General features: G+C 48.6%; 1 protein-coding gene across 7 annotated transcripts in view; it reads left to right on the top strand.

The window, feature by feature from the left end:
* The window catches only part of FBXL3 (F-box and leucine rich repeat protein 3), a 155,598-nt gene that overhangs the window by 57,032 nt on the left and 76,407 nt on the right, over window positions 1-22,159 (top strand). For 4 of the 7 annotated variants that reach the window (XM_078657457.1, XM_078657463.1, XM_078657461.1 and 1 more), the window contains one exon: window positions 17,354-17,717. In XM_078657457.1, the coding sequence (XP_078513583.1) occupies window positions 17,354-17,717 (364 nt within the window). Of the gene's footprint in view, window positions 1-12,723; window positions 12,796-17,353; window positions 17,718-22,159 lie in introns of all 7 variants that reach the window. The other 3 variants (XM_078657458.1, XM_078657459.1, XM_078657460.1) reach the window with 1 other exon arrangement.

Raw genomic sequence — 22,159 nt, 5'->3', positions numbered from 1 at the left:
GCAGAAGGTCTTCTAGAAGGCCGCCGTGTAGCCGTCTGGGCCAGGGGATTTCCCCAGTTTCAGGTGAGAGATCGCTGAGATGACCTCCTCCAGGCCTATGGGCCGGTCGAGGAATGCCGTCTGTGCCTCATTGAGCGACGGGAGAGTTGCACCCTGCAGGTAGTTATGGCCATCCTGCAGGTCGAGGCCGTCCGCTGTGTAGAGGTCGGCGTAGTAGTCGCCAAAGGCCGCGGCGATGGCCGCGTCCTCAGTGATGGGGGCGACGGAGCTGGGCTGGAGGGTTCGGATCTGCTGTCTCTGGCGCTGCTACCGTAGTCTGCTCGCCAACAGCTTCCCGCAGCGGTCTCCCCCAGTATAGTACGCGTGTCGGAGACGCATGGCGGCATATTCCGCTACGTCCTGGTCTTATGCCGCCAGCATCTTCCGTTCCATGCATAGTTGCCGCCACGCCCGTGCAGCCCCCGTGCGTTGGTGCATCTGTTCCAATTCCGCCACTCGCTGAGTGAGTTTGGCCCTTTTCTGCGCGCGTTCCCTATTGTTAGCTGTGGCTATAGAAATGAATTTGCCGCGGAGAACCGCCTTAAGGGCCGCCCATTGCGTAGCTTTAGAGGTATCTCCGTTGGCATTATGGGAGAGGAACTGAGCGAGCGCTGTTTTAATCCGCTCCAGTGTGGTCGGAAGCTGCAAAAGGTTATCACGCAACCGCCAGTGCCGCTGAGGGCCGGGCGCCGCCGAGACCAGGAAGGACGCCACCACTGGTGAGTGATCAGATAAAGAGGCCGGGAGTATCTCCACGTCGCCTGCTTGACGCGCCAGCTGGGAGGAACACAAAAAGTGGTCGCGTCGTGCATATGTTTTGTGGGCTGCGGAGTAATAAGTGTATGCTGTTGCCCGTGGGTGTGCGTGTCTCCACAGATCAACGAGATCTAGGTCTGTGATATGAGCGTGTCCCGCCGCTGAGAGAGCTCTCACCTGACCGGACCGCTGACCGGAACGGTCTGCTGTGTTGTGAAACACCAGGTTCAGGTCACCCCCGAGCAGTATATGTGGATGCGTGTTAGCAGTGGCGGCCTCCAGGTCAGTGTGTAGGAATTTCTCATGGTTTTCGTTGGGTGCATAGATAGTTCCCACCAATAGTGTCTGCCCCGCTACTTGGAAACGATGTACCAGCAACCTACCCCTGATCTCCGCCTCTTTTTGCAGGACCCTACCCCCAAACGACTTGGCCACCAAAATCGCCACTCCGGCCACCTTCTTGTTAGCGGACGAGAAGAACTGCCAGGGAAAGGTTCGGGATTTGAGCCTGTGATGATCTTTGGGCAGCAGGTGGATTTCCTGCAAGAGGCAGATGTCCGCCTTTGAGTGCTCCAGGAGAGACAGGACCGCCCTGCGCTTACTAGGGTTGTTGAGCCCTCTCACATTGAGCGAGAGAATCGTTAAGTGGTGTGTCATCCCAAGCCACTACGTGCGGCACCAGGCCTGCACCGGCCCGTGGCTAAGCTGGTCCCTGATTTGCACGTAATGGCCTAGATAATCCCGGAGGAGACACAAAATTTTGTGGACAAGGAGATCCCTCGCTCTCTCCCCCCCAACCCCAACATCCCCAAAGTCCCACATTCCCCTCCCCACCCCCCTCCAACCCCACTCCAACCTCGAGTGTCTTGTAAGCGAACATTGTCCCAGTTCCAGCCATTAGACCAACTGGATCTGTGGTAAAGTAGAACGTCAATGGGGAAGCAATGACAACGGCAACCCGCTGGCTCCCCGCCCCGACCCTCTCGCCGCTCGGCGGCTGTGTATATCAGTGGCTCAACCCGTCGGGTCCCCCGGCGCGCTAGCAGTGTCTTTTGTCACTTCTCTGATAGCGTCAGCTTGCTCTTGCGCCACTGTTTCGGGGTTGGGCTTGCTGATCTTCTTCTTGGGGCGCTTATGTCTCACCTTTTGCCAGCTGTCTCTAGCGCCTGGTAATGGCGCCGTTTGGGATGGGGAAGTGCCGGACTCGTCTCCCGAGCCTCCCTCGTCATGCGGGATGCCCAGCAGGTCGCAGGTGTCATGCAGGGACCTAAGTTGGTCGAGGTTCCCGTTCCATTTAAAGACGATGCGGAACGGATGCCCCCAGGAATACGGGACTCCCTTCTCCTGTAGAAAAGCAGTGACTTTCTTGAACGCACGACGCTTCTGCAGGGTAATTGCGTGGCCCTGATAAGTGAGGGGGTGTCGCTGCCGGGCCATCTTCAGGATGCGTTCCTTGAGGGGAAAATCTGTGAGGAAAGCAAGGATATCCGGGGAGAGGGTCTGTGCGGTGCGGAAGACCAACTCTGTGTGCTCTGTCGATCCGAATCTCGTAATCGTCAGGTTCCCCCAGAATGTCTCGGAACAGGCCCTGTAAATAGGTTGTCACATCCCCCCCCTTCGGCTTTGTAGGGTAGATTCCGGACGCGGATGTTATTGCGTCGGGAGCGGTTCTCCAAGTTCTCTGAGTGGGCCTGCAGATCCATCTGTTGCTCCTGAAGCCAAAGTATTTCTTGTTGAAGTGCGTGTACTTCCCCGCTTCTAGCCATATCCGCCGTCTCCACCTCTCCCACCCGTTCTCCAATCTCGTCCACGTCTCGCCTTAGTTCCTTGTACCCCCCGACCATCTCCTGTTTGAGAGTCTGTATATCTTCTTTAAGGGAGGTGAATAGCGCCTCCATAAAGGACTTCGTGGCTGGCGCCTCGCCGTCTGCCCTGTCCCCATCTTTGGGCTGTGCCGCAGGTGTCAGCTTGTCGGGGCTTTTCTTGCTTTTGGCTGCTCCCTTCACCAACATGTCCGTTATGGTGCGCCCAGTTCTACGATTTTTGGAGGACATGGCCGGGTTGCGGTGTCAGGCCTGTGGTTTGCCTACCCCTTGGGTGCTCCCCTCCTTAAGGCTATCGGTGGGCCCAGCGGCAGTTACCGGCGGGTACGCTGGCCGGGTCTCGCAATGGACGCGTGCTGGCGGTGTGGCGCCTCCTGTCTCAATGGTGCCTGGAGCTGTAGTCTGGGCCGTCGAGCGAGGGTATTTATGCTCCCGGTGCAGACGCAAGGGGGGCGAGCTCAGGACTCCTGCGAGAAGCTGCCCCGAGGGCGGCCCGCGATGTGCAGTGTTGCCCGCTCCAACGTCCTTGGGAAGGTCAGCCGCGATGGCACAGCGGGGCCTGCGTGTGGGGCCGCCACTCGGGGGCCACGGCAGCTCTGGAGCGGCCACGGCAGCGGCGGGTGTCGCTGGGTGGGGTCTCAGCTATGTTGTGCGGGGCCTCCCAGCTAGGGCTCGGACATTGAGGCAAGGATCCTTCGCCTCTCCGTCGTACCAGACCCCTCAGGTCTCGCGCGGGTCATCTAGGCCGTACGCCGGGGGCTCGAGTGTGCCCCCCGAGTCTCCTGCTCTCCTCCCACCAGTGCGCTCCTCACCTCGGGCCCCGGTCTCATCAGGCCTCCGCGTGGGCACCGCCGGCTCCGTCCAGCCACTCAGGATGGTACCGCCGCTGGCGCTCTGCTGCCCTCGTCCTACAGGTCCCCAGCGCCACTGCCTCATTGTCGGCGTAGCGCCGGGGTGCACTGCTCCAGCCCGCGCCCGGGTCGGGCGCTCTCCTCCGGAGTCTGTTGGAGCCCCGTACGAGTAGGCCACATGCCGGGGCCTCGATTTCTGAAGCTCCGGTAGGCACCTCCGTGTCGCTCCAGCCAAGCCGCCGCCGGAGCAGTCGGTACCCGCCGCGACCTCTTGGGCTAGAGTCGCGGGACTGCAGGGCCTTGCTGCCAACCCCTCAGGGAGCGGATCGACCCCGTCTCCACTCAGAGACCCGGACCGCCAGTCGGAGTGGTGCTGGCGAGCCCGCCATGGCAGCTGCCATTTTCTCCGCCGCAGCCTCCGGCCCCGGCCCTCGTCGGATTGTCCACTCGGCCAGGCAGGCCCCACAGCCGCCTCGATGGTGCAGGTCACAGCCGCAGTCAAGTAGGGGCCAGCGCCGCGGCGTTAGGGCTGTGTGGGCTGCGTTAAATGCTATTAGCAAGAGCCGGGGCAGGGAGCCACGGAGACCCACGTCTGCTCAGGTCGCCATCTTGGCCACGCCCCTCGTCTGTCCCTTTTAAAGGCTGACCGGAAGAATGTGTGGCTACACACCCGAGCGCAAGTCAGCACTTCGGTTTTCAAACCTGAAGTTCTTCAATCCCCCAACTCCCAGTGCAGGGGAGTATGGGGGTCCAGTGCAGGGGAGTATGAGGGTCATGTGGCTGTATAAGTGTGTAAAAGGATGTTTGAGTGGTTTCTGGGTGTGAGTGGCTATATGGGTGTGTGAGGGGCTGTGTGGGTGTGAGTGGTGTGTTAGGGTCTATCGGTGTGTGAGTTGGTGTGTCAATGGTATTGCTGTGAGTGGGTGTGAGCCTGTGTGGCTCTAAGCTTGGGTGTGGGAATGTTTTTTGGGTCTCAGAGTGAGTGTGTGAATGTGTAAGTGGGCATGTGAGTGTGATGGATACCTGTATGAGTGGGTGTGGAAGTTGCTGTGTAGGTTCTGAGTGGTGTGTGTGTGGTAGTATGGGCGTGGTAGTATGGGCATGTGAGTGGGTGTGTCAGTGGTTGTGCTGAATTGTGTGTGAGTGCCTGTGTGGGTCTGTGAGTGGATCTCTGGGTCTGTGAGTGGATGTATTAATGATTGTATGGGTGTGTGTGTGGCTGCATGGGTGTGAGAGTGGGTGAACGGATGTGTGAGTGGGCGTATAAGTGGTGGTGGATCAGCGCAAAAAAAAAATATTTTGGACAATTCTTTTCCCATGATATGTTCCCTTATAGACCTCTCCATCAGTCCCATGGGGTCAGGGTAACGCTACCCTGACTCCTCCTATTCCCCCCCATGCAGTCGAATCACTATTCACAAAATGACAGCTGCAACTTTTCTTTCAGGTTGCGGCTAGCCGATCAGGGCATTGCTGTGTATTTGCGGATAGATCGTAGTGGATCCGTGTTGGATTCACATCTCTAGATAAACATGCATCCTTTATTTTTATAAATTCCTAAAGTACTGAACAGCGTTTCCCCAAATTACAAAAAGCACCCTTTCTGGTCCAATATTTAGCTTTGTGCCAAATTTGTTGCAATTCTGTTCAGCGTTTTGGGCTGTAGTCGTGTCTAAAATAGCTATGGTAAATTGCATGAGCTGGCCTTGAGAAATGTACTTGCCCACTCAGTATGGCGAGTTACATTTTTATCAGGGCAGGCTATTTGTGGTAAATGCAATACCAGATAGTTCCATCTCACAGTGTGTTTTATTTGCTTTAGTTTTGAAGTGCAGCCAGTGTTGTATGATCTTTAACAATGGCTTTCCTCGTTGTGGACTCATCATAAAGACAAAAGTTCAGCAGCGACTCCATTTTTAGCTCGAGCCTAAACAGCGCTTGCGCTGTAGACGATCTGGTATCTCTACTTTGTGTGGTCTGACTCCTCCCCCAGTCTGCATTGGCATTAGTGTGTGTCCTTTAAAAATCTTAGCCTGCAAATAGCTACTTGTTAGTGTATGTCCCAACTTTTCTCGCAAGTATACTCCCACAGAGTATTGCTGCGGGAGCGAGCAGGAATGAGCACGTAGTCCCTACGTGCAGTTTATTTGTCAAAGCAATGTGACCCGCTCGTGTCAGTTGCTGCTGAAAACTTGAGCCACACATCTATCCACGCACTAGGCGAGGGCTTCGTGGGCGAATGTCCACAGAGCCATGGAGACTGCCCAGGCCAGTTTCATCCTCCAGCCACATGTCTTCTATCCTGTAGGTAACACGCAAACTTAATCCTCACAGGTCTGGTACTTCCATCTCCACGTGATACATGAGCCTTCCCCAAGTCATAACGTTTAATGAGAAATAGCTGCTGTCTTGTTCAAGCGCTGGTGACAGTGAATGACATGCAGACACCTGGCTGTGGTGAGGCGTATGTCTTTGAAGGTATGGTACTGTCCCTCAGGGTGCGATGGGAGGAGTATTTGTGCTGACCAATGTCATATGAAGATTACAGCTCACTGCTACATCTCCCTTTAATCGCAAAATGTGCAGACAGTCTCTATTGTTTCGTTTTGTTGTACGATTTGACAGTGGTACAGGTTGGAAGAATCATTAATGATGTAGACATTTGTCGTGAAAAAATACTTTAAGCAGTGCAAATTATGTAATCACCACATCTGCAACAAAAGGGAGTACAAGAAGGTTTATCGTACATGCCAGGCTAGGTCAACTGGGAGAGTCTCAAATTACGTACACTTAGAGTCTAGTCTTATACTAATTTTGCCATCAGTCCATATTTAATTCACAATAGAAAAAGCTTCCTACTTTTCCGTTATGTGCCACCCAGATTACATACATTTCCTGCTGGTTTTCCGTGTGTTCTTGACTTCTCACGCCACACTTACTTCAATGAGAACATTCTTGCTGCTCCGAGTTTCCGGTTACATATTCCAAGACAGGAGGTTTCTCAGCCAGAATACAATAGTAAGGAAAGAACACTTAAGCCAGACCGCATTTTAGATCTTTTTTTGTAAGCACACTGTAGGTTATTTCCAGATGCATATGTGCAACTTACCATGCACGTTTAAACACACGTTTAAACCGCTTTATACTTTTTTTCTTTCTTAACATGGCAAAGATTCTTAGTTTGAGGGCAAGTGACAGGTAAAACAGAATAATTATGGCCAAAATTTAAATTAGAGTTTTGATTCATTTCATATTTAAAAATCAATCAGTTTGCGCCTGATTGATTACAATTTAGCTGAGGGGGTCGTTAAATATTATGGGACCTTCACCCACTAACATTATTCTTGTGAAAAGTTATTAGAATGACATCTCTTTCTACTCTATTTTTCTGATTAGAACATTTTGTCCATGCGAATTACGTAAGCAGTAAATTATCCTGGCAAATTACACAATTAACAGTCTAAATTCTATCTGTACTTTGATTAGTACGTTGTATAAATGTTCAAGCAAAATTCTATGTCCGGACTGGAGGCGAGGATTTTGCCTTCTCTCTTCGCTTTATTCGAACAGCAGTACTTTAAAAGATTTAACAACAACTACGTTTCCCAAGAACCTCAGGGCCAAAGGTAGTAAATAAAACACATGGAAACATCTAATCAAGTCCAGATCAGGGAGCACGCAGCCCCATATGGTCTTCTGCCAATATGCCTTTGCCCTCTTTCTTTCCTGCTACGCAGCAAGAGAAGTACCCCTTCAAGCTTTGTCTCTTGTTGTTTTTTTTTTTTCTTTCTTGAATGCTTCTGATTAGTATACCGCTATGTTGTTAATGTGATTTCGGACCGTTTCCTGCCTTGGTTTGACTTTTAATGCTGCCTTTGTCGGTCCGCGCATAGCATGAGTTTTAGTCATCCTTTGATGTGTTATTGTGTTATTATTTTTTTATGTGCCATGAAGTGTTTTATTACCTTTAACATGCTTTTCTAGCCACGGGACGGGATTTCCGTTCCTACACGCCTCCTTTACTGGTTCCGGGCTCCGCTTGGAAGACCTCCCACCGCCAAGAGGTGTGGAGGCGGTTGTGGATGCGGCGGCGCTGCTCTAACGCTCCTGTTTTTCTGTTCGAGCTCCACGCGCGCATTCCTGGAGCCTCATGGCCTGAGGAGAACACCCTCAGCGGGTCTGTAGGCAGTAACAGCCTCTAGCTAACGGACGGCTGCCTTTCTTGTTGGTGAACGCTCTGTTGCCTCTTTCTGTTTAACACAGAGCACAGAGTCGGTTTTCTTTTCCCTGAATGCCCAAGTCTGGGTCTGTACTCTGCCTGAAGGCCTAATCTGGGGACTTTACCCAGGTGAGGTCCCATGAAACCGGGATGTTGTGTGTGTTGATTTGTGTCTTCTGCCAGCATTTCGGTCCCCAGGGGCAAGAACCCCATTGAATTGCAGTTTTCTCGCACCTGATTGCCGGCTGACACACAGCCTTTCCTTGTTGGCCTTTACTCAGCCTGGTGGGCTACTACCCAGTTATTAGAAGGTACTCCGGGATAATTTACAGATGGAGTACTACGATGACTATCATGAGGATCCTCTGGCTGACATGCCTTGGGGGGGATGCTTTTTATGAGGCGGTCAATACCTTTATCTATAGAGCAGTTGATGAGGCAATTACTCCTTTAGAGTAGAGGCTTTCACGCAAGATCGCTCAGGCGTTTGATAAGCTAACGCCTCTTCTTCAAGCTCCCCCTCCATCCCCGATGCCTGCGGGCACAGGAGATCTTGGCGCTCCGCCGCCTATGAGGCCCTGGGACCCAGGGGTGGACCTGGACCATTTTCACAGCTTAAACAGGCCTTTTTGGATAGTCAGCCTGCCCTTCGTGCAGGGACCCCCCTACTACTCCACCGGTCGCGCCTAACGCAGACCCGGAAGCCGCAGGAGACTCAGATTCAGGCCCTTCTAGCCCTTGGCTTCTGTCCCGTCCTTCCCAAGCTGGCCAGGGCGCATCCCACATGCTGGACCCCAATGATATTGTACACCCCTGCTCCTCAGAGTGGGCTCTGGTGGAAAAGTTTGCCTCTTATGTTGCAGGGCATATTCGTCGTCCCCTTGAGAAGGAAGCACTCAATTGACTACACGAAGAGTGTCCCTGACCGTCACTGAAGTGGTGGAGGGGAAGGTGGCCCTGACACCAGAAATCGATTCCTGCATGACCACTTTTTGGCAGAAGTTCATTCGGGATCCTAAAAAAGGGATTGACCGCTCATGGAGGGCTTGTCAGAATAAGCTCCTTGATGCCCTGGGCCCCATTACAAAAATGTTTGATATGGCTGAGGAAGCCAAGGCGTCGATCTCTATAATTTCTCCCGAAATGTTGTCCCGTTGGGACCAGAGAGCTCTCATATTTCTGGGCAATGCTGACTGTGCCCTTTCCACCGAGCGCCGCCGCTCCCTCCTTATTAAGATTGACCCAAAATTAGGGGATCTGGCGGACTCGGAGGCGGGTGACATTGCCCAGGGTGGTCTCTTTGGCGAGCCTTTTATAAAAGAGCTCAATAAATTTGTTAATACATTTACTTCATTGGACAAGGCGTAGTCCACCATCAAAAAGGTTTTTCCTCGTGTTTTTCACTGGGTCGGCCAAGGCAGGGGCTGCTCGGCCGATTGTCAGTCTCACCAGAGCTCCCAAAGAGGCTCCAGGCAATTCCAGGATCCATCCCGCTTCAAAAACTTCTACCCGACCAGAGGTGGCCGCGGAAAGGGTAAAGGATACCGTAGAGGAGCATCTACCTCAAGCCCCGGTGAGTGTTACCCCTTCTTCTAACTAAAAATAGGGGGGTGGCTGGCAAATTTCCCAGGCATGGGCGTCCGTCACACATGACGCATGGGTGCTTCAGACAGTGCAGGGGTTCCATATAGAATACCTAGGGAACCCAGGCCAGCAAACCCCACCACGTCCCATTCAGTTTTCTGTGCAGGACACCGCCCTTGTCGACGAGGAAGTCTCTTCTCTCCTCGACAAGGGTGCCATCTGTCGCTCCGATCCCCACCCCAGAGGGTTCTTGAGCAATATCTTTTTGGTCTACAAGACCGATGGCGGACGCCGTCCTGTCATAAACTTGAGTGAGTTCAACGAATGGCTGATTTATCGTCATTTCAAAATGGAGGGAATCCACCTCCTCCGGGATGTTTTGTGCCCACCTCCTCCGGGATGTTTTGTGCCCACTCGATTGGATGGTCCGCTTGCACCTCAAGGACGTGTATCTGGTGATCCCGATTTATCCTCCCCACAGGCGCTTCCTCCAGTTCAAATAGCGCCATCGGACCTACAAGTTCCCGGCGCTTCCTTTCGGACTCTCCTTGGCGCTTCACCAAGGTGCTCAAGCCCTTGGTGGAGTTCCTGCAAGCCAGAGGTTTTCGGATGATCGTTTATCTGGACGATCTCCTTCTAATGGGCTCTTGTTCCTCGACAGTTGTCTGCTCCTCTCCAGATGGTAGTGGATCAGCTTCAGAGTTTTTTTTTTTTATCAACAAGCAAAAATCTCTTTTACAACCTGCTCAGTCTGTTACGTTTCTGGCGTTCGTCATAGACTCCGTGCTCAGCCTTCCGGCCAGGAAAGTGGCCAAGATCCATCACGAGCTGAGACGCATACTCTCCAAACAGCAAGTTTCCCTCCTACAACTAGCTCGGGTAGTGGGTCTCCTGTTGGCTTCCATCCAGGCCATTTTTCTGGGTCCGCTCCACTACCGGACTCTTTAACACCTCAAAGCGGTACAAAAGGGGGTGGTGATGGACAGAGCATCTGAACCAATCAAACACTCACACCCAGTCAACAGATCTGGGTTTAATCCATCATCGTTCTTTAGCCCACTCTGCCACCCCAGTTCAGACATGGCCATATGCAAATCAGTCTGACACTGTGCCTCATGGGAACAGTCTAGCCCGAACTGCCAAGCCATGCCTTCCCTGGACTGGAAACAAGCTTCCTAGGACCGGTTTCTGGCATTACAGCCGTCTTCAGCCAGGCTTGCTTGAATCCAGTGGCAAAGTGAGCAAGGGACTCGCGTCAAACCCAGATCTGTTGACTGGGTGTGAGTGTTTGATTGGTTCAGATGCTCTGTCCAACACCACCCCCTTTTGTACCGCTTTCTTCAACACCTCAAAGCGTATTTTCTTCGCAATGGTTACCCTTACTCTCACAAGGTTTCGCTGAACGAGTCCCGGGAGGAAATTGAGTGGTGGTTGGACCACATGGAGGCTTGGACGGCCGTGCGATTTTCGGTTCAGCTCCACATCTTGTTATAGAGTCAGATGCCAGCAGGCTCTGTTGGGGTGCTACATGCGGGAACCTCGCTACAGAAGGGTTTTGGTCTCCTGCCGAACAGAAATTGCATATCAATTGCCTGGAACTCCTGGGGGGGTTCCTTTGCAGTTCGCTGCTGGACAAGGAACTTGGTGCATTTATGTGTCCTCCTCAAGATGGACAACAATCTCAGGGGCACGAAATCCCAAGCCCTCTCGGACCTAGCAGCGAGTTTTTGGCAGTATTGCCTGGATAGTCACGTTTTGGTCACAGCAAAGTATCTCCCTGGAGGCGACGATCGGGAAGCGGACTTCCAGTCCCGCCACTTCAGGGATTCCAGTCTCTGAATGCTCGATCGGAGCGTATTTGCGAGGCAGAGCAACATCTGGGGTTCATTCTCAGTGGACCTGTTCGCGTCCAGACTGGACCACAATCTCCTTGATTTTTCAGCTGGAGGCAGGACCCATTGGCAGTGGCCATGGATGCCTTCCTCCAGGAATGGAGTGTGGTGCAAGGGTTTGCCTTTCCCCCATTCGCAATGATCACGAGATCGACGGCCCAAGTTCGCCGGCAGTCGGCGGACCTAGTCTTAATCACTCCCCTTTGGAGGTCTCAAGTTTGGTTTCCAGTTCTTCTGGAACTTTCCTGGGATATTCCAATCCTACTCAAACCCCCCCCCCCCCCAAACCCGCCCACTTTGCGTCCTTACTTCTGAGTCCCAACAGAGCTCTGCATCCTCTGGTGTTGGCGAACTCATTGAGGCTCATGGCGTGGCGGATTTCTGGGGCAGATGGGAAGCCCCAGGTCTTTCGCAGGAGGCTGAAACATTCATCTCCAAGGCTTGGGCGGACAGTACCGTCAAGAGTTACAGATCCTCGTGGGCAGATGGTCCCGTTGGTGTTTGCGACAGGGTTTTGATCTCCTGGTTGCAGACATTGTGCACATGGTGAAATATTTAGCACAATTGGCCTCCCGTGGCATGGCCTATAGATCAATCAACACTTTCCTTTCGGCCATCTCGTCTGTCCATGTTCCTGTGAATGGTATACCCATGTGCGAATACCCAATGGTTTGCAAACTGTTTCGTGGCATTCGGTTCTCGCTTCCTGCTGAGCCTCGGTACTTGTCACTTTGGGACGTAAACAAAGTCCTCAGTCTCTTTCTTTCTTGGCAGCCAAATCGTTTTCTTTCTAGGAAAGAACCCTCTTCCAAATTGGCCATGCTGCTCTGCCTAATTTCTTGCAGTCGTGTCTCTGATGTTCGAGCTTTGGACATCACCGGCAGGATGTTCACCCCGGATGGAGTAACCTTTACCCTTCTCTGTCGGATGAAGTGACATACTAGGGTGATTTCTTACCCCGCGTTCCCACATTATCCTAAACTCTGTGTGGTTAAATGAACCAAGGCATATGAGGAAATGACTGTCAAGTTTTGTCCCCCTGGTGATCACCAACTCCTCATTGCTTTCCGGAAGCCTTTTAAGGCTGTTTCCTCTCTGACCATCGCACAATGGGTTTGATGGGTGATGCAAGAGGCTAGGATTAGTCTCCGTCACTTCGGAGCTCTTTCCGCGAGAGGAGCTATGGCTTCTAAGGCATTTGGCTTGGGTGCCTGCTTGGAGGATATCCTCAATGCGGCAGATTGGTCTTCGGACTCTACGTTCAAGAGATTCTACTTCAAGCCAGTGCTGAATAAGGCTCACTTTGTGGTGAGGAAGCTTTAAACTAGCATAATCCTCGCCTCCAACGTAACAGAAAGTTTCAATTCTATTAAGGACTCGGTGGCGAGGATTATCCCGCCCTAGGTTCTAAGAAGAGACGTCCCTCCCCGTACTGCAGTAAGTAATTTGTCTCACGAATTCTTGGGATGGGATACTTTTGCTCAGCTGTGATAACTGTTGCTTTGGTTTCAGGTTTTGCAGTAAAGGCTCTTTTGGAAATGTTATCCTTCTTTTGGCAGGTTCTGATGCGAACAAACAGGACACATGAAGAGGTTGCGTTGGCTGTCTTCGCACGACGAAAGAGGGCAAAGGTATATTGACAGAGGACTATGTGGGGCGGGTGCTCCCTGATTGGACAATGTTTCCTGGACTTGATTGGATGTTTCCATGTGTTTTATTTACTACCTTTCCCTGAGATTCTTGGGAAAAGTAGTTGTTGTTAAATCTTTTAAAGTGCTGCTGTTGGAATAAAGCGAAGAGAGAAGGCATAATCCTCGCCTCCGAGTCCTTAATAGAATTGAAACTTTCCGTTACGTTAGCTAATTCATTTTTCATTCTTCATTGAAACTACCCAATCTGCAGTGGCACTAAGTCGAGGTAAAATGTGAGTGTAACGTGAGGTGTTGCACTGCACTCACTTAATTTATTTGTAAGGATACGAGTAAATCGCACACATGTTGGCCCACTCATTGCAATAGGTGATTCGAAGGTGTCTCTCTAGTAAGCGGTAATAATGTGAGAAAACCTGTTTCAATTTTTTTAAGTGGAGTTCTTGGGTTGCAGCATAGTTCTGGGAAAGCCGGTTTAGCGGAGACACTCAAACTGCTCGATGGGACCCTTTGCATGTAGCCGCCTCCTGGCCTCCACCTAAAGCAGGCAGTTTACTTCTTCCATCCAAAGTCCATTTACTCTACTGCCTATTTGGGCATAACACATGAGGAACTGGGCATTGCTGTCAAACTTCTTCTAAATGCTGAAATGTGGCAGTGAATGTTCAGTGACTGGTGTTCTTCACCTGATGGTAAGTCACTTCCACAGTAACATGGATCGCAAGGTGAATAACTTTAAAAGTACAGTATTTTTTTGGCATGTAACTAATGCAGTTGTCCAGTGACTTCTGATTTTGACAGTCTACTATTAGACCCAATGGTTGTTGGATTTTGTATGTGAGCCTCAACTGGCAGTTTCCTTTATTGTCAGCTTTTCTTGTGAAGAATGACTAAAGATGTTAGAACCTCCTCCTCTCAGACCCCTACGAGTGGTGGCTGTAGTTTAACCAAGGGGAAGCGGGAACCCAATTGTCAGCTTTTGGGGTATTTTGGACAAGTGCTATGTTTTTATCCTGAATAGGGCTTTGTGCAGTGAGGATGATGGGTGATTCTTCAGATGTTAACCAGCTCTTGTGAAATGATTCAGTTACATTGAAATACAATATTTTTTTCCGTTAGTAGGTGTTTGTTTAATCATAAATTACATCTGGGAGGCGATAGCACTTTGTATATTTTCCCCAGGGATTAGACTACGTACATTAAAAACTTTATTCAAAACTAAGCTCAGACTTGAGCCTTCCTCTTTTATAGATTTGTTGCTACCTACTTGTGGTGCCAAAAAAGGTGTACTGTGTCAGGACTCGAAATGGCTGCGGTTTTCACCCTATTTGGAAGAGTATGTACAGCAAATGACCTCGATAGTGGGCAGAGTGGATAGGGCTACTGGGGGTTGCCACTGTCCAGATGACCCAGAGATCCACTGTAAGCTGGTAAAAAGCTAAATACGAAAATATACCGACTGTAGAAGTCTGTATTGACCATTGAGTTTAAGACTCCATTCTCAGCAGGATACAGAAGCCTTCTTCTGCATAATGTCAACTATTTACTTATTTGGTAATGAAAAAACTTTGATTTGGTTTATAGCGCAACTGGTTATATACAAGATTCTAAGCCTCGGGCAGAATTGCTCAGTTAAAGCATTATTTTACGTATTTCCTTCCTTCCTTCCTTCAATGGTGTGAAAGACACAGTTACCTGACTTGTAGCGTTTGCTCTGGTTTCATTGGTAGAGTAATGACCTACTTACCTATTGCAGTTATTCTGTGTATATTTCCCTTTGTGCCCACTTAAGATGACTTTGTTAAAATGCACATCTAGCTGGTAGGGTGACTGCCATGCCAGCTCAGGAACCATAACATCAGTAAGCAGCGAACGTCCAGTAACAGAATGGATATCTTTATAGTATAAGAGTGCCCTCTCACTACCCTCCATTGTCTGAATGTTTTACAGTTTCACATGACTGGGTAATTTGCTGCATGGCTAAACACTTGTATGATCCCAAAGGCAAGACCTATTGGCTATGTCAATGCTTTTAAGGATTAGTGTCACAGCTTGCATGTGTTGTGCGCCAGCAACCAGTTCAAGGCAGTCATTACTGACAGTGTTCAACTGTACTTACAAATGCTTTACAATCTGTTCAGGAAAGGTGAGACTTATCCCACCTTCCCTTCTGTCTTAATATCGAACAGATTCCTATTCTGCTTTATAAATGTGAATCTAAGAATGAACCAGTGCTATAAAAGAAAATTACTTACCTGTAACTACAGCTCACCACCATTAGTTTCTTGGATAGATTCACCTGCAACCTACAGACATGCTTTGAGAATTGAGCTGTGGTGGGATTTGGGGGAGAGTGGATGGGGGAAGGAAGATAGGGTAAGTTTGGCAAACATCCATTTGGTAGGTTGAAGTTATAACATTGAAAATTAGGTGATATGCCCCTCAAGAGGCATTGCTCTTTTGGATGCAATCATGTTAATACTGCTTATTTCTGTTACAACATGGAAGGATTCAGGCATGAAAGTTACTAACGCAGAAGAACTGTATTTACAAGTAAGTAACTTTTTTTGTCTCGACTGCTTATCTCACTTCATAGTGCAGTTCTGAGAATACAAAATAGTTTTGGTTGGTGTGTTTGAGACTTTGTGTACCATACTTTAAACTGGGAAAATAAACACTGAAATGTACTCTTGGTAGTGTGTTTGGGACTTTGCCATCATCAGCCTTATTAGCGTGATCGAGACAGTAATACATTTACCAGCTAACATCAATAAGGCTTAGCAGCAATTATTTTGATTGCTATTATTAATTATGCAGTCTAATCTGCTTGCCATGAAACTGCTTATAATAGTTTAAAGTGAGCTTAGTTGTGTTCAGCTGTTAGATGGTTGCTGTGTTGAGCAATAAAAAACACTGATGTGAAGAACCGGGTTTTTAGAACCCAGCGGCGCCAGGGACACGCCCAAAGTCTTCGGGTTCTCCTGTCTTGGCAAACAGAGACACAGAATACTTCTAGGTGGCGTCAGAGATCAAATGTATTAGCTGCAGCTAGTAACAGTAATCCCAGCAATACAACACGGTGTACAACTCCAGAAACTGTTCAATTTTGTAGAGCAAGACATCAGTATTTATACACAATATTCACATTACAAATGGACACCCACTGCAGCAAATTCTGACCAATAGAAGCACATTTCTATACATTATCACATTCCAAAAGGCTCACTTTACATTGTACCAACCCCACAAGTTAATTATTAGGATGTCCCAAATTCAATTTCCACCAGCCGGACAAACCCATAATTGAAAGCACAATGCATGTAACGAAGGAACATAAAAAGGAAACGATGATGGATAACGAGCAAGATAAGGCATGTGTAGAAAAGCTAAAAGTTAACGATGTCCTGAACTTTGACTTGCAATCTCAGATAGCAATCAACCAAGGAAATTGGCCTCGCAAAGGGTCAGTTTCAGATAAAGAGGTCAGTTCCTTACAATGCACCTTAGAGTCAAGAAAAGGCTTAAGTGCATGAACAACTAAGCCCATGCAACTTCGTTCGTCTAGTTACCGCCATGGGCCTACGTGATGGCAACACCAAAATGGAGGCACGAACAAAATGGAACCCATATTCGAGACAAAGTCTCTGAATACGTAATGAACTCGCTAGTTAACATGACGAATTCACTCCATATTAGCCATACTTGCTAAATACGGTACAACATGGCACCCAGGATCTGGAATGCGCTCCCTCCTGAAACCAGGCTTATCTCCTCCACTGCACTCTTCAAGAAAGAGGTGAAAGACATCCTTCTGGCCAAGATCTCCTGAACTTTATAGGTGCTGGATCAGAGACTCTGCATCGCTTTGTACCACTGATCACCTTGTCCTTGGCACTATACTCCTACTTGATGGTGACACTACTACGCTACTCTCTTACTACCGACCAATATATGACACACTTTGGATTATTGAATCACCCTCCCGATGCCCCCACCCAGTGTTCTCTCTATCCTAAGAAATTGATATAAGCCATCCACACATCCAAGGTTTACCTGAACCCTTCTGTAGTGGGATCAATGACTTGTGCCGTCTTATATTACTTGTTTACCTGATTGTATATTGCTATGTTTTCTGTACGTTACTGTTATCCTATTATGTTAGTGACTATTATACTGCTCCCATTATCTCTGTCCATTCCTGCTGCCCCTACCCCTGTCTCTGTGAAGCGCTCTGATATCCGTAAGGATCTTATTCGCGCTATATAAAACTTTGAATAAAGGTCGTGACGGAACCATAACATCACAGGACAAGGCAGAATTTTACAGAACCTCAGATGCCGCTTTTGATTGCTGTGGCTTTTTGTCTGAAACTCTTTTTAAATGTAATTATCTTGACCAAATTGTTTAATTATTATCAATTTTGGTGGTGGAAATTTAAAATTTTACGTGGATTCGTGCAATTTGTTTTGGACTTGCTAACCTTGTAAATTAATAGCAAAAAAAGTGAATTTTTAACCCAACGTGAAATGTGTTTTTGCAGAATGAAAAGGGGAACGAAAGATCAGGATTCCAACCGTTGTGCAATGGATGAAGCATGGGATGTTGCAAAGAAACAAAAGAATATGGAGGAGGAATGTTATGAAAGCTCTGAAAGTCATGACTGGGGAAATTTACTTCCTGACATTATCCTACAAATATTTCAATACTTGCCTCTCCTCGACCGAGCATATGCATCACAAGTCTGTCGAAACTGGAACCAGGTGTTCCACATGCCGGACCTTTGGAGATGCTTTGAGTTCGAACTGAATCAGCCAGCTACATCGTACTTGAAGGCTACACATCCAGAACTGATAAAACAGATCATTAAGAGACATTCTAATCACCTTCAATATGTCAGCTTCAAGGTAATAACTTACTCTTTCTATGAATCTCTGAAACTTGCTACGTGAATAGTGATATAAGTCAGGTAATCCAAACGTAAACTGTATGAATAAATAGTATGTTGTATTCTGAATCTCATACACAGTCGGCTGTTAAAATCATGTTTTGCATTTGAAAATACTATTACTCCCTGTTAGAAATGGGGTTTCTAGTGGCTAGGGTATGCACCTAAACCAGACACAACCCACCACTCTAGTCAAGGTAAGGGAGTGACACGCACAAGAAAACCCCTGCTCACCCACTTTGTAGTTAGCAGAGCTGTGGGCTTATCCCAGAGTCAATGTGTAAATCATTTGCACAACACACATACACCAGTAACACACCAAACACACCACAAGAGAGACTCCACACAGGATTATATAAAAAATATCTCATATAATGTATAAAACACATAGACCACAGTCACATAAATCATAAATCACTTTGCCAACTAGGCAATTGTCATATCATCACAGTTAGTGCAATAAAGTAAATACTTATAGGTTGCAAACCTCATGAAAGCACCCTTCACCATGACTGTACATATTTTGCAGGTCCTGAAATGATACTAGTTATCCTATTATTGCAAGGTATAAACAACGTAAATCATAACACCCGGTCATAAAATGCAGGTTAGGTCATAGATAAATCTTGGTTGCTAACCATACTCTGCCAGTCCTGTAAATGTGAAAAAAACACATACATCACAACATCTGCGCATAAGTATGCCGCAGTTGGGTAATGCACTACACAGCAGAATTACCTACAGCATATCCATCTTACCATATGTCGCCAAGAAATTATCAGAGACCCATAAATTCTGATAGTCTCGCCATCGAACTGCAGGGCACGGCCCTCCTGTGCTCGTATTAGGTAGTATACGGTATCCCCAGATTCATAACTTAGAGTGCAGAAACACCTGGCCTCCTATTGGGGACAGTATTGTAATATGTCAACGCTGTTACTCAAGGAGCAGGGGCCTCTGTCGAGGTTTATCCTGTGCCCCTACCACCACAGCAGCCTGGTGTCCCCGCAGGGTATGCACCTACATGAGGGAGGTGCACACAATGCTGAATCCTGCGGGGAGACCTCACTGAGTCCCCCACGTGTAAGGTAATGCAAAGGCAGATGCCAAACTACTACACAAGACAAGACTGAGTTGGGGAGTAGTCCTCACACCCCAAGGGAGCACGACTCTAAGGAAGGGAAGGGCTTGTGCGTCTCCACCAAGCTGGCCAGCCCCACACACTCCACAACGTCAGCGGAGTTCCTCTCCTCCGCTTTCATTCTGTGCCTCGAGGCTCCCGTCCAGCAGCAGGGCATGAGGTGCTGCAGCTCTCTTCATTGGGACGGTAATAGGAAGAGGAGGCCCTTCTCTCAGGCAGAATGCAGCCACAGACCAGACTTCTCATTGCGTCTTGCTAGCCAAGGGGACCCTGCTAGGGGGGATCCTCACGGGCCGCACAGTAGCAGTGCAGGGGATATCGGAGCTGGCTGCTTCAGTGGAGACGAAAAAGCTCTCACCCATGCACTGTTGTCCTCAATGAGCAAAGCACAGAGGAAAGCGCTCAACACACACTTCTTTGTAGGGCCAGTATGAAATCCCAATAAAGTGCTCATCGTGCGCTTCTCTTGTACCCAATAACCAAAGGAATAAAGAGCTCTCCAGGCTCTAAGTTTTCAGAAACATAGGGCAGGCCACCAAGCCCTGGGAGATCACTGGGGCACCCAGCAGGAATAGCTGCAACAGGTCAGCACACAGAGTCCTCCTTGCAGGCCACACACAGGTCAACAGAACACACAAGTGATTTCATTGTTGGTTCCTCCTGGCAGCATAACAGTTCCTTCTGGCAAGGGAAAGTCTGTAGAGCCAGCAGAGGCTGGCTACAAGTCCCAAGAAGTGTTTACAATCATGGGGTCAGAGCCCCTGTACTTGTACTGAAAGTCTTTGATCTGGAGGTAACTCCAAACAAAGTTGAAATTGCACAACACCCTCTTTCGGTCCCCAGCATTGGCTCCAGACACACAACAGGAGTGGGAGGGGGGATACAGCATTTTGAAAGGCAGGCATAGCCCTATTCAGGTGCACGGGGCAACACCTCACTCTGCTCTAGCCCAGAAAAACACATCCGGATATGCAGGCATACCTCAACTCCCTTTCTGTCGATGAACTGTAATCTTATAAAGCTCGACTACTTACCAGTGAGGGTCTCAATGCACTGAGTGGGGGGGGGGTTGTCTGCCGTTCAGGCAATGAGCCAGGTCTTTAGGTACTTCATGAATTGTAGCAGCGATGCTGATTGCCTGAGGTGCAGAGGCACGGAGTTCCAGGTCTTCTCAGTGAGGTAGGAGAAGGATCTTCCTCCAGCCGTGGTCTTGCAGATCCATGAGATGGGGGCCAGGGCCAGTTGGGTGGAGCGGAGATGTCTGATGGGAGTGTAGAAGAAGAGGCGGTTGTTGCAGTATGCAGGCCCGGCGTTGTGGAGGGCCTATGTAGGCGTGTGCAAGAAGCTTGAAGGTGATTCTCTTGTTGACAGGTAGCCAGTGAAGGTCTTTCAGGTGGCTGGTGATGTGGTTGCAGCGTTGAATGTTCAGGATGCGGCTGCCTGAGGCGTTCTGGACGGTCTGCAGTTTTTTGTGGAGTCTCTGGTTGGTGCCAGTGTAGAGTGCATTGCCCTAGTCAAGTCTGCTGCTGATGAGTGCATGGGTGACCGTTTTCCTGGACTCTGTGGGGATCCACTTGAAGATCTTATGAAGTAGGCGGAGCGTTTGGAAGCAGGAGGACGAAAAGGCATTGATTTGGCGACTCATTGAGGGCGAGTAGTTCTAGATAATGCCGAGGTTTCGTATGTGGTCCATGGGTGGGGGGGGGGGGATTCCTTTGTGAATATCTAGAGTGAATGCACATAACAGGCCCCTGTTAGTCTAAACCAGACATTGATTGCACAGGGATGTGGAATTCCTATAGCCCAACGCCCAGGACATATTGTTTGGGGTCAAGGGCAACAAGTTTTAATGTGTATTTTGTCCTTGAGACGAGTAGGCCCAACCCCCTACAGCACAAACCCTTTGGCTGCCAGATTGCAGTACCACATTAAGGATCAGGGAAGGGTACTGCTTGCAGTTTAGTTAATATTTGTGTGCATGTGTTAATGCTGTTCAAACTTGTATTTATGGTTCATTAATTGAAAGCCTTTATTGTTAGGGAGAGCGCTTTAAGTAAATGTACGTTCTGACTGCACTACTGACAGTGGTTCCAGGATGAAAATGTGTACACACGGTTTCAAAGTTTAGCAACAGGAGGCTATGCATGATGCTCACAGAATGTTCTCTGATTAAATGCAAATATTTGCAGAAGCTTGAAAGCAAGATTAATGTTTCTTTGCTTTAAATATAAAACGTTCCTAAAAAATGAAAGTAGGGAAATAACATTTTGCTAAACTACTGTAAAATTTCAGGTACCATTTCTTTGCAGCATCATTTAGTAAAATGTGTTGATGCATGCTAGTATTTCCCAAAAATATTCATATTGGAAAATTTGTGTAACCAGTTTCAATAAGATTATGGGAAACAAAAATAAACAAGCTTTGGCAAAGCCAGTAGGTCTGACAATGGTGGTCAGCTTTTTAGTTTTGGCAATGCGTGACTTGTTTTGGCATGGCTTTTGTAAAACCTTATTGATGTGAGAGCTGCCGGGCCCTCACCATTATAACAAACATTGGCAAACGCTAAAAAATGTTTTTGGTCTAAAAAAAGCACACACTGCCACATTAGTTCTCTTCCAGGGGATCCTCATCAATAGTCATAAGCATTAGAATATACCCGCCCATGCGCGGGCCCCCGGAAACACTATATCATATGTGCCCCACATATATATCTATATCTATATCTATATCTATATATATATATATATATATATATATATATATATATATATATATATATATAACTCCCAAATTGCCTGCGGCTTAGGAGGCACTACGACAGTTCTCCGCCATCCGGCTTTCTTTTCATTTTCAGCGCGTGTCTCCTCGTTGCACAAAGTATTTCGCCCGACGCGTTTCAGGGAGGGAATCCCATCATCAGGGGCTGCCAGCAAAGGACACTCGATTAGGCATCTTCAGTTTGTCAGAACTTTAATAATACAAATCACGTGGTATGCGCAGGAGGGGTTCCGCTCCGCACCATTGTTTCTGGGATTTGTAGTCCAATGAGATGCTTGTGAGTTCGTTATTCTTTATAGTAAAGTCGAGTGTTTCATGTTTCATAAAGCAATATTCTTGACCTGTAGTAGGTGGCATTTGAGGTGCTGCGCGCTGTGCATTCAATGATGAGTTCTGTGCAGTGCTCCCAATCAGTTTAGGAGCACTCGCCTCACGTTGCACTGAAGGTTTATATTTCCATGCAGGTGATGGTGCACTCCCCA

Source organism: Lissotriton helveticus, chromosome 8 (assembly GCF_964261635.1).
Source record: "Lissotriton helveticus chromosome 8, aLisHel1.1, whole genome shotgun sequence".
Classification (NCBI taxonomy): domain Eukaryota; kingdom Metazoa; phylum Chordata; class Amphibia; order Caudata; family Salamandridae; genus Lissotriton; species Lissotriton helveticus.
The sequence above is the reverse complement of the archived record's forward strand: the minus strand, read 5'-3'. Positions and strand labels throughout refer to the sequence as shown.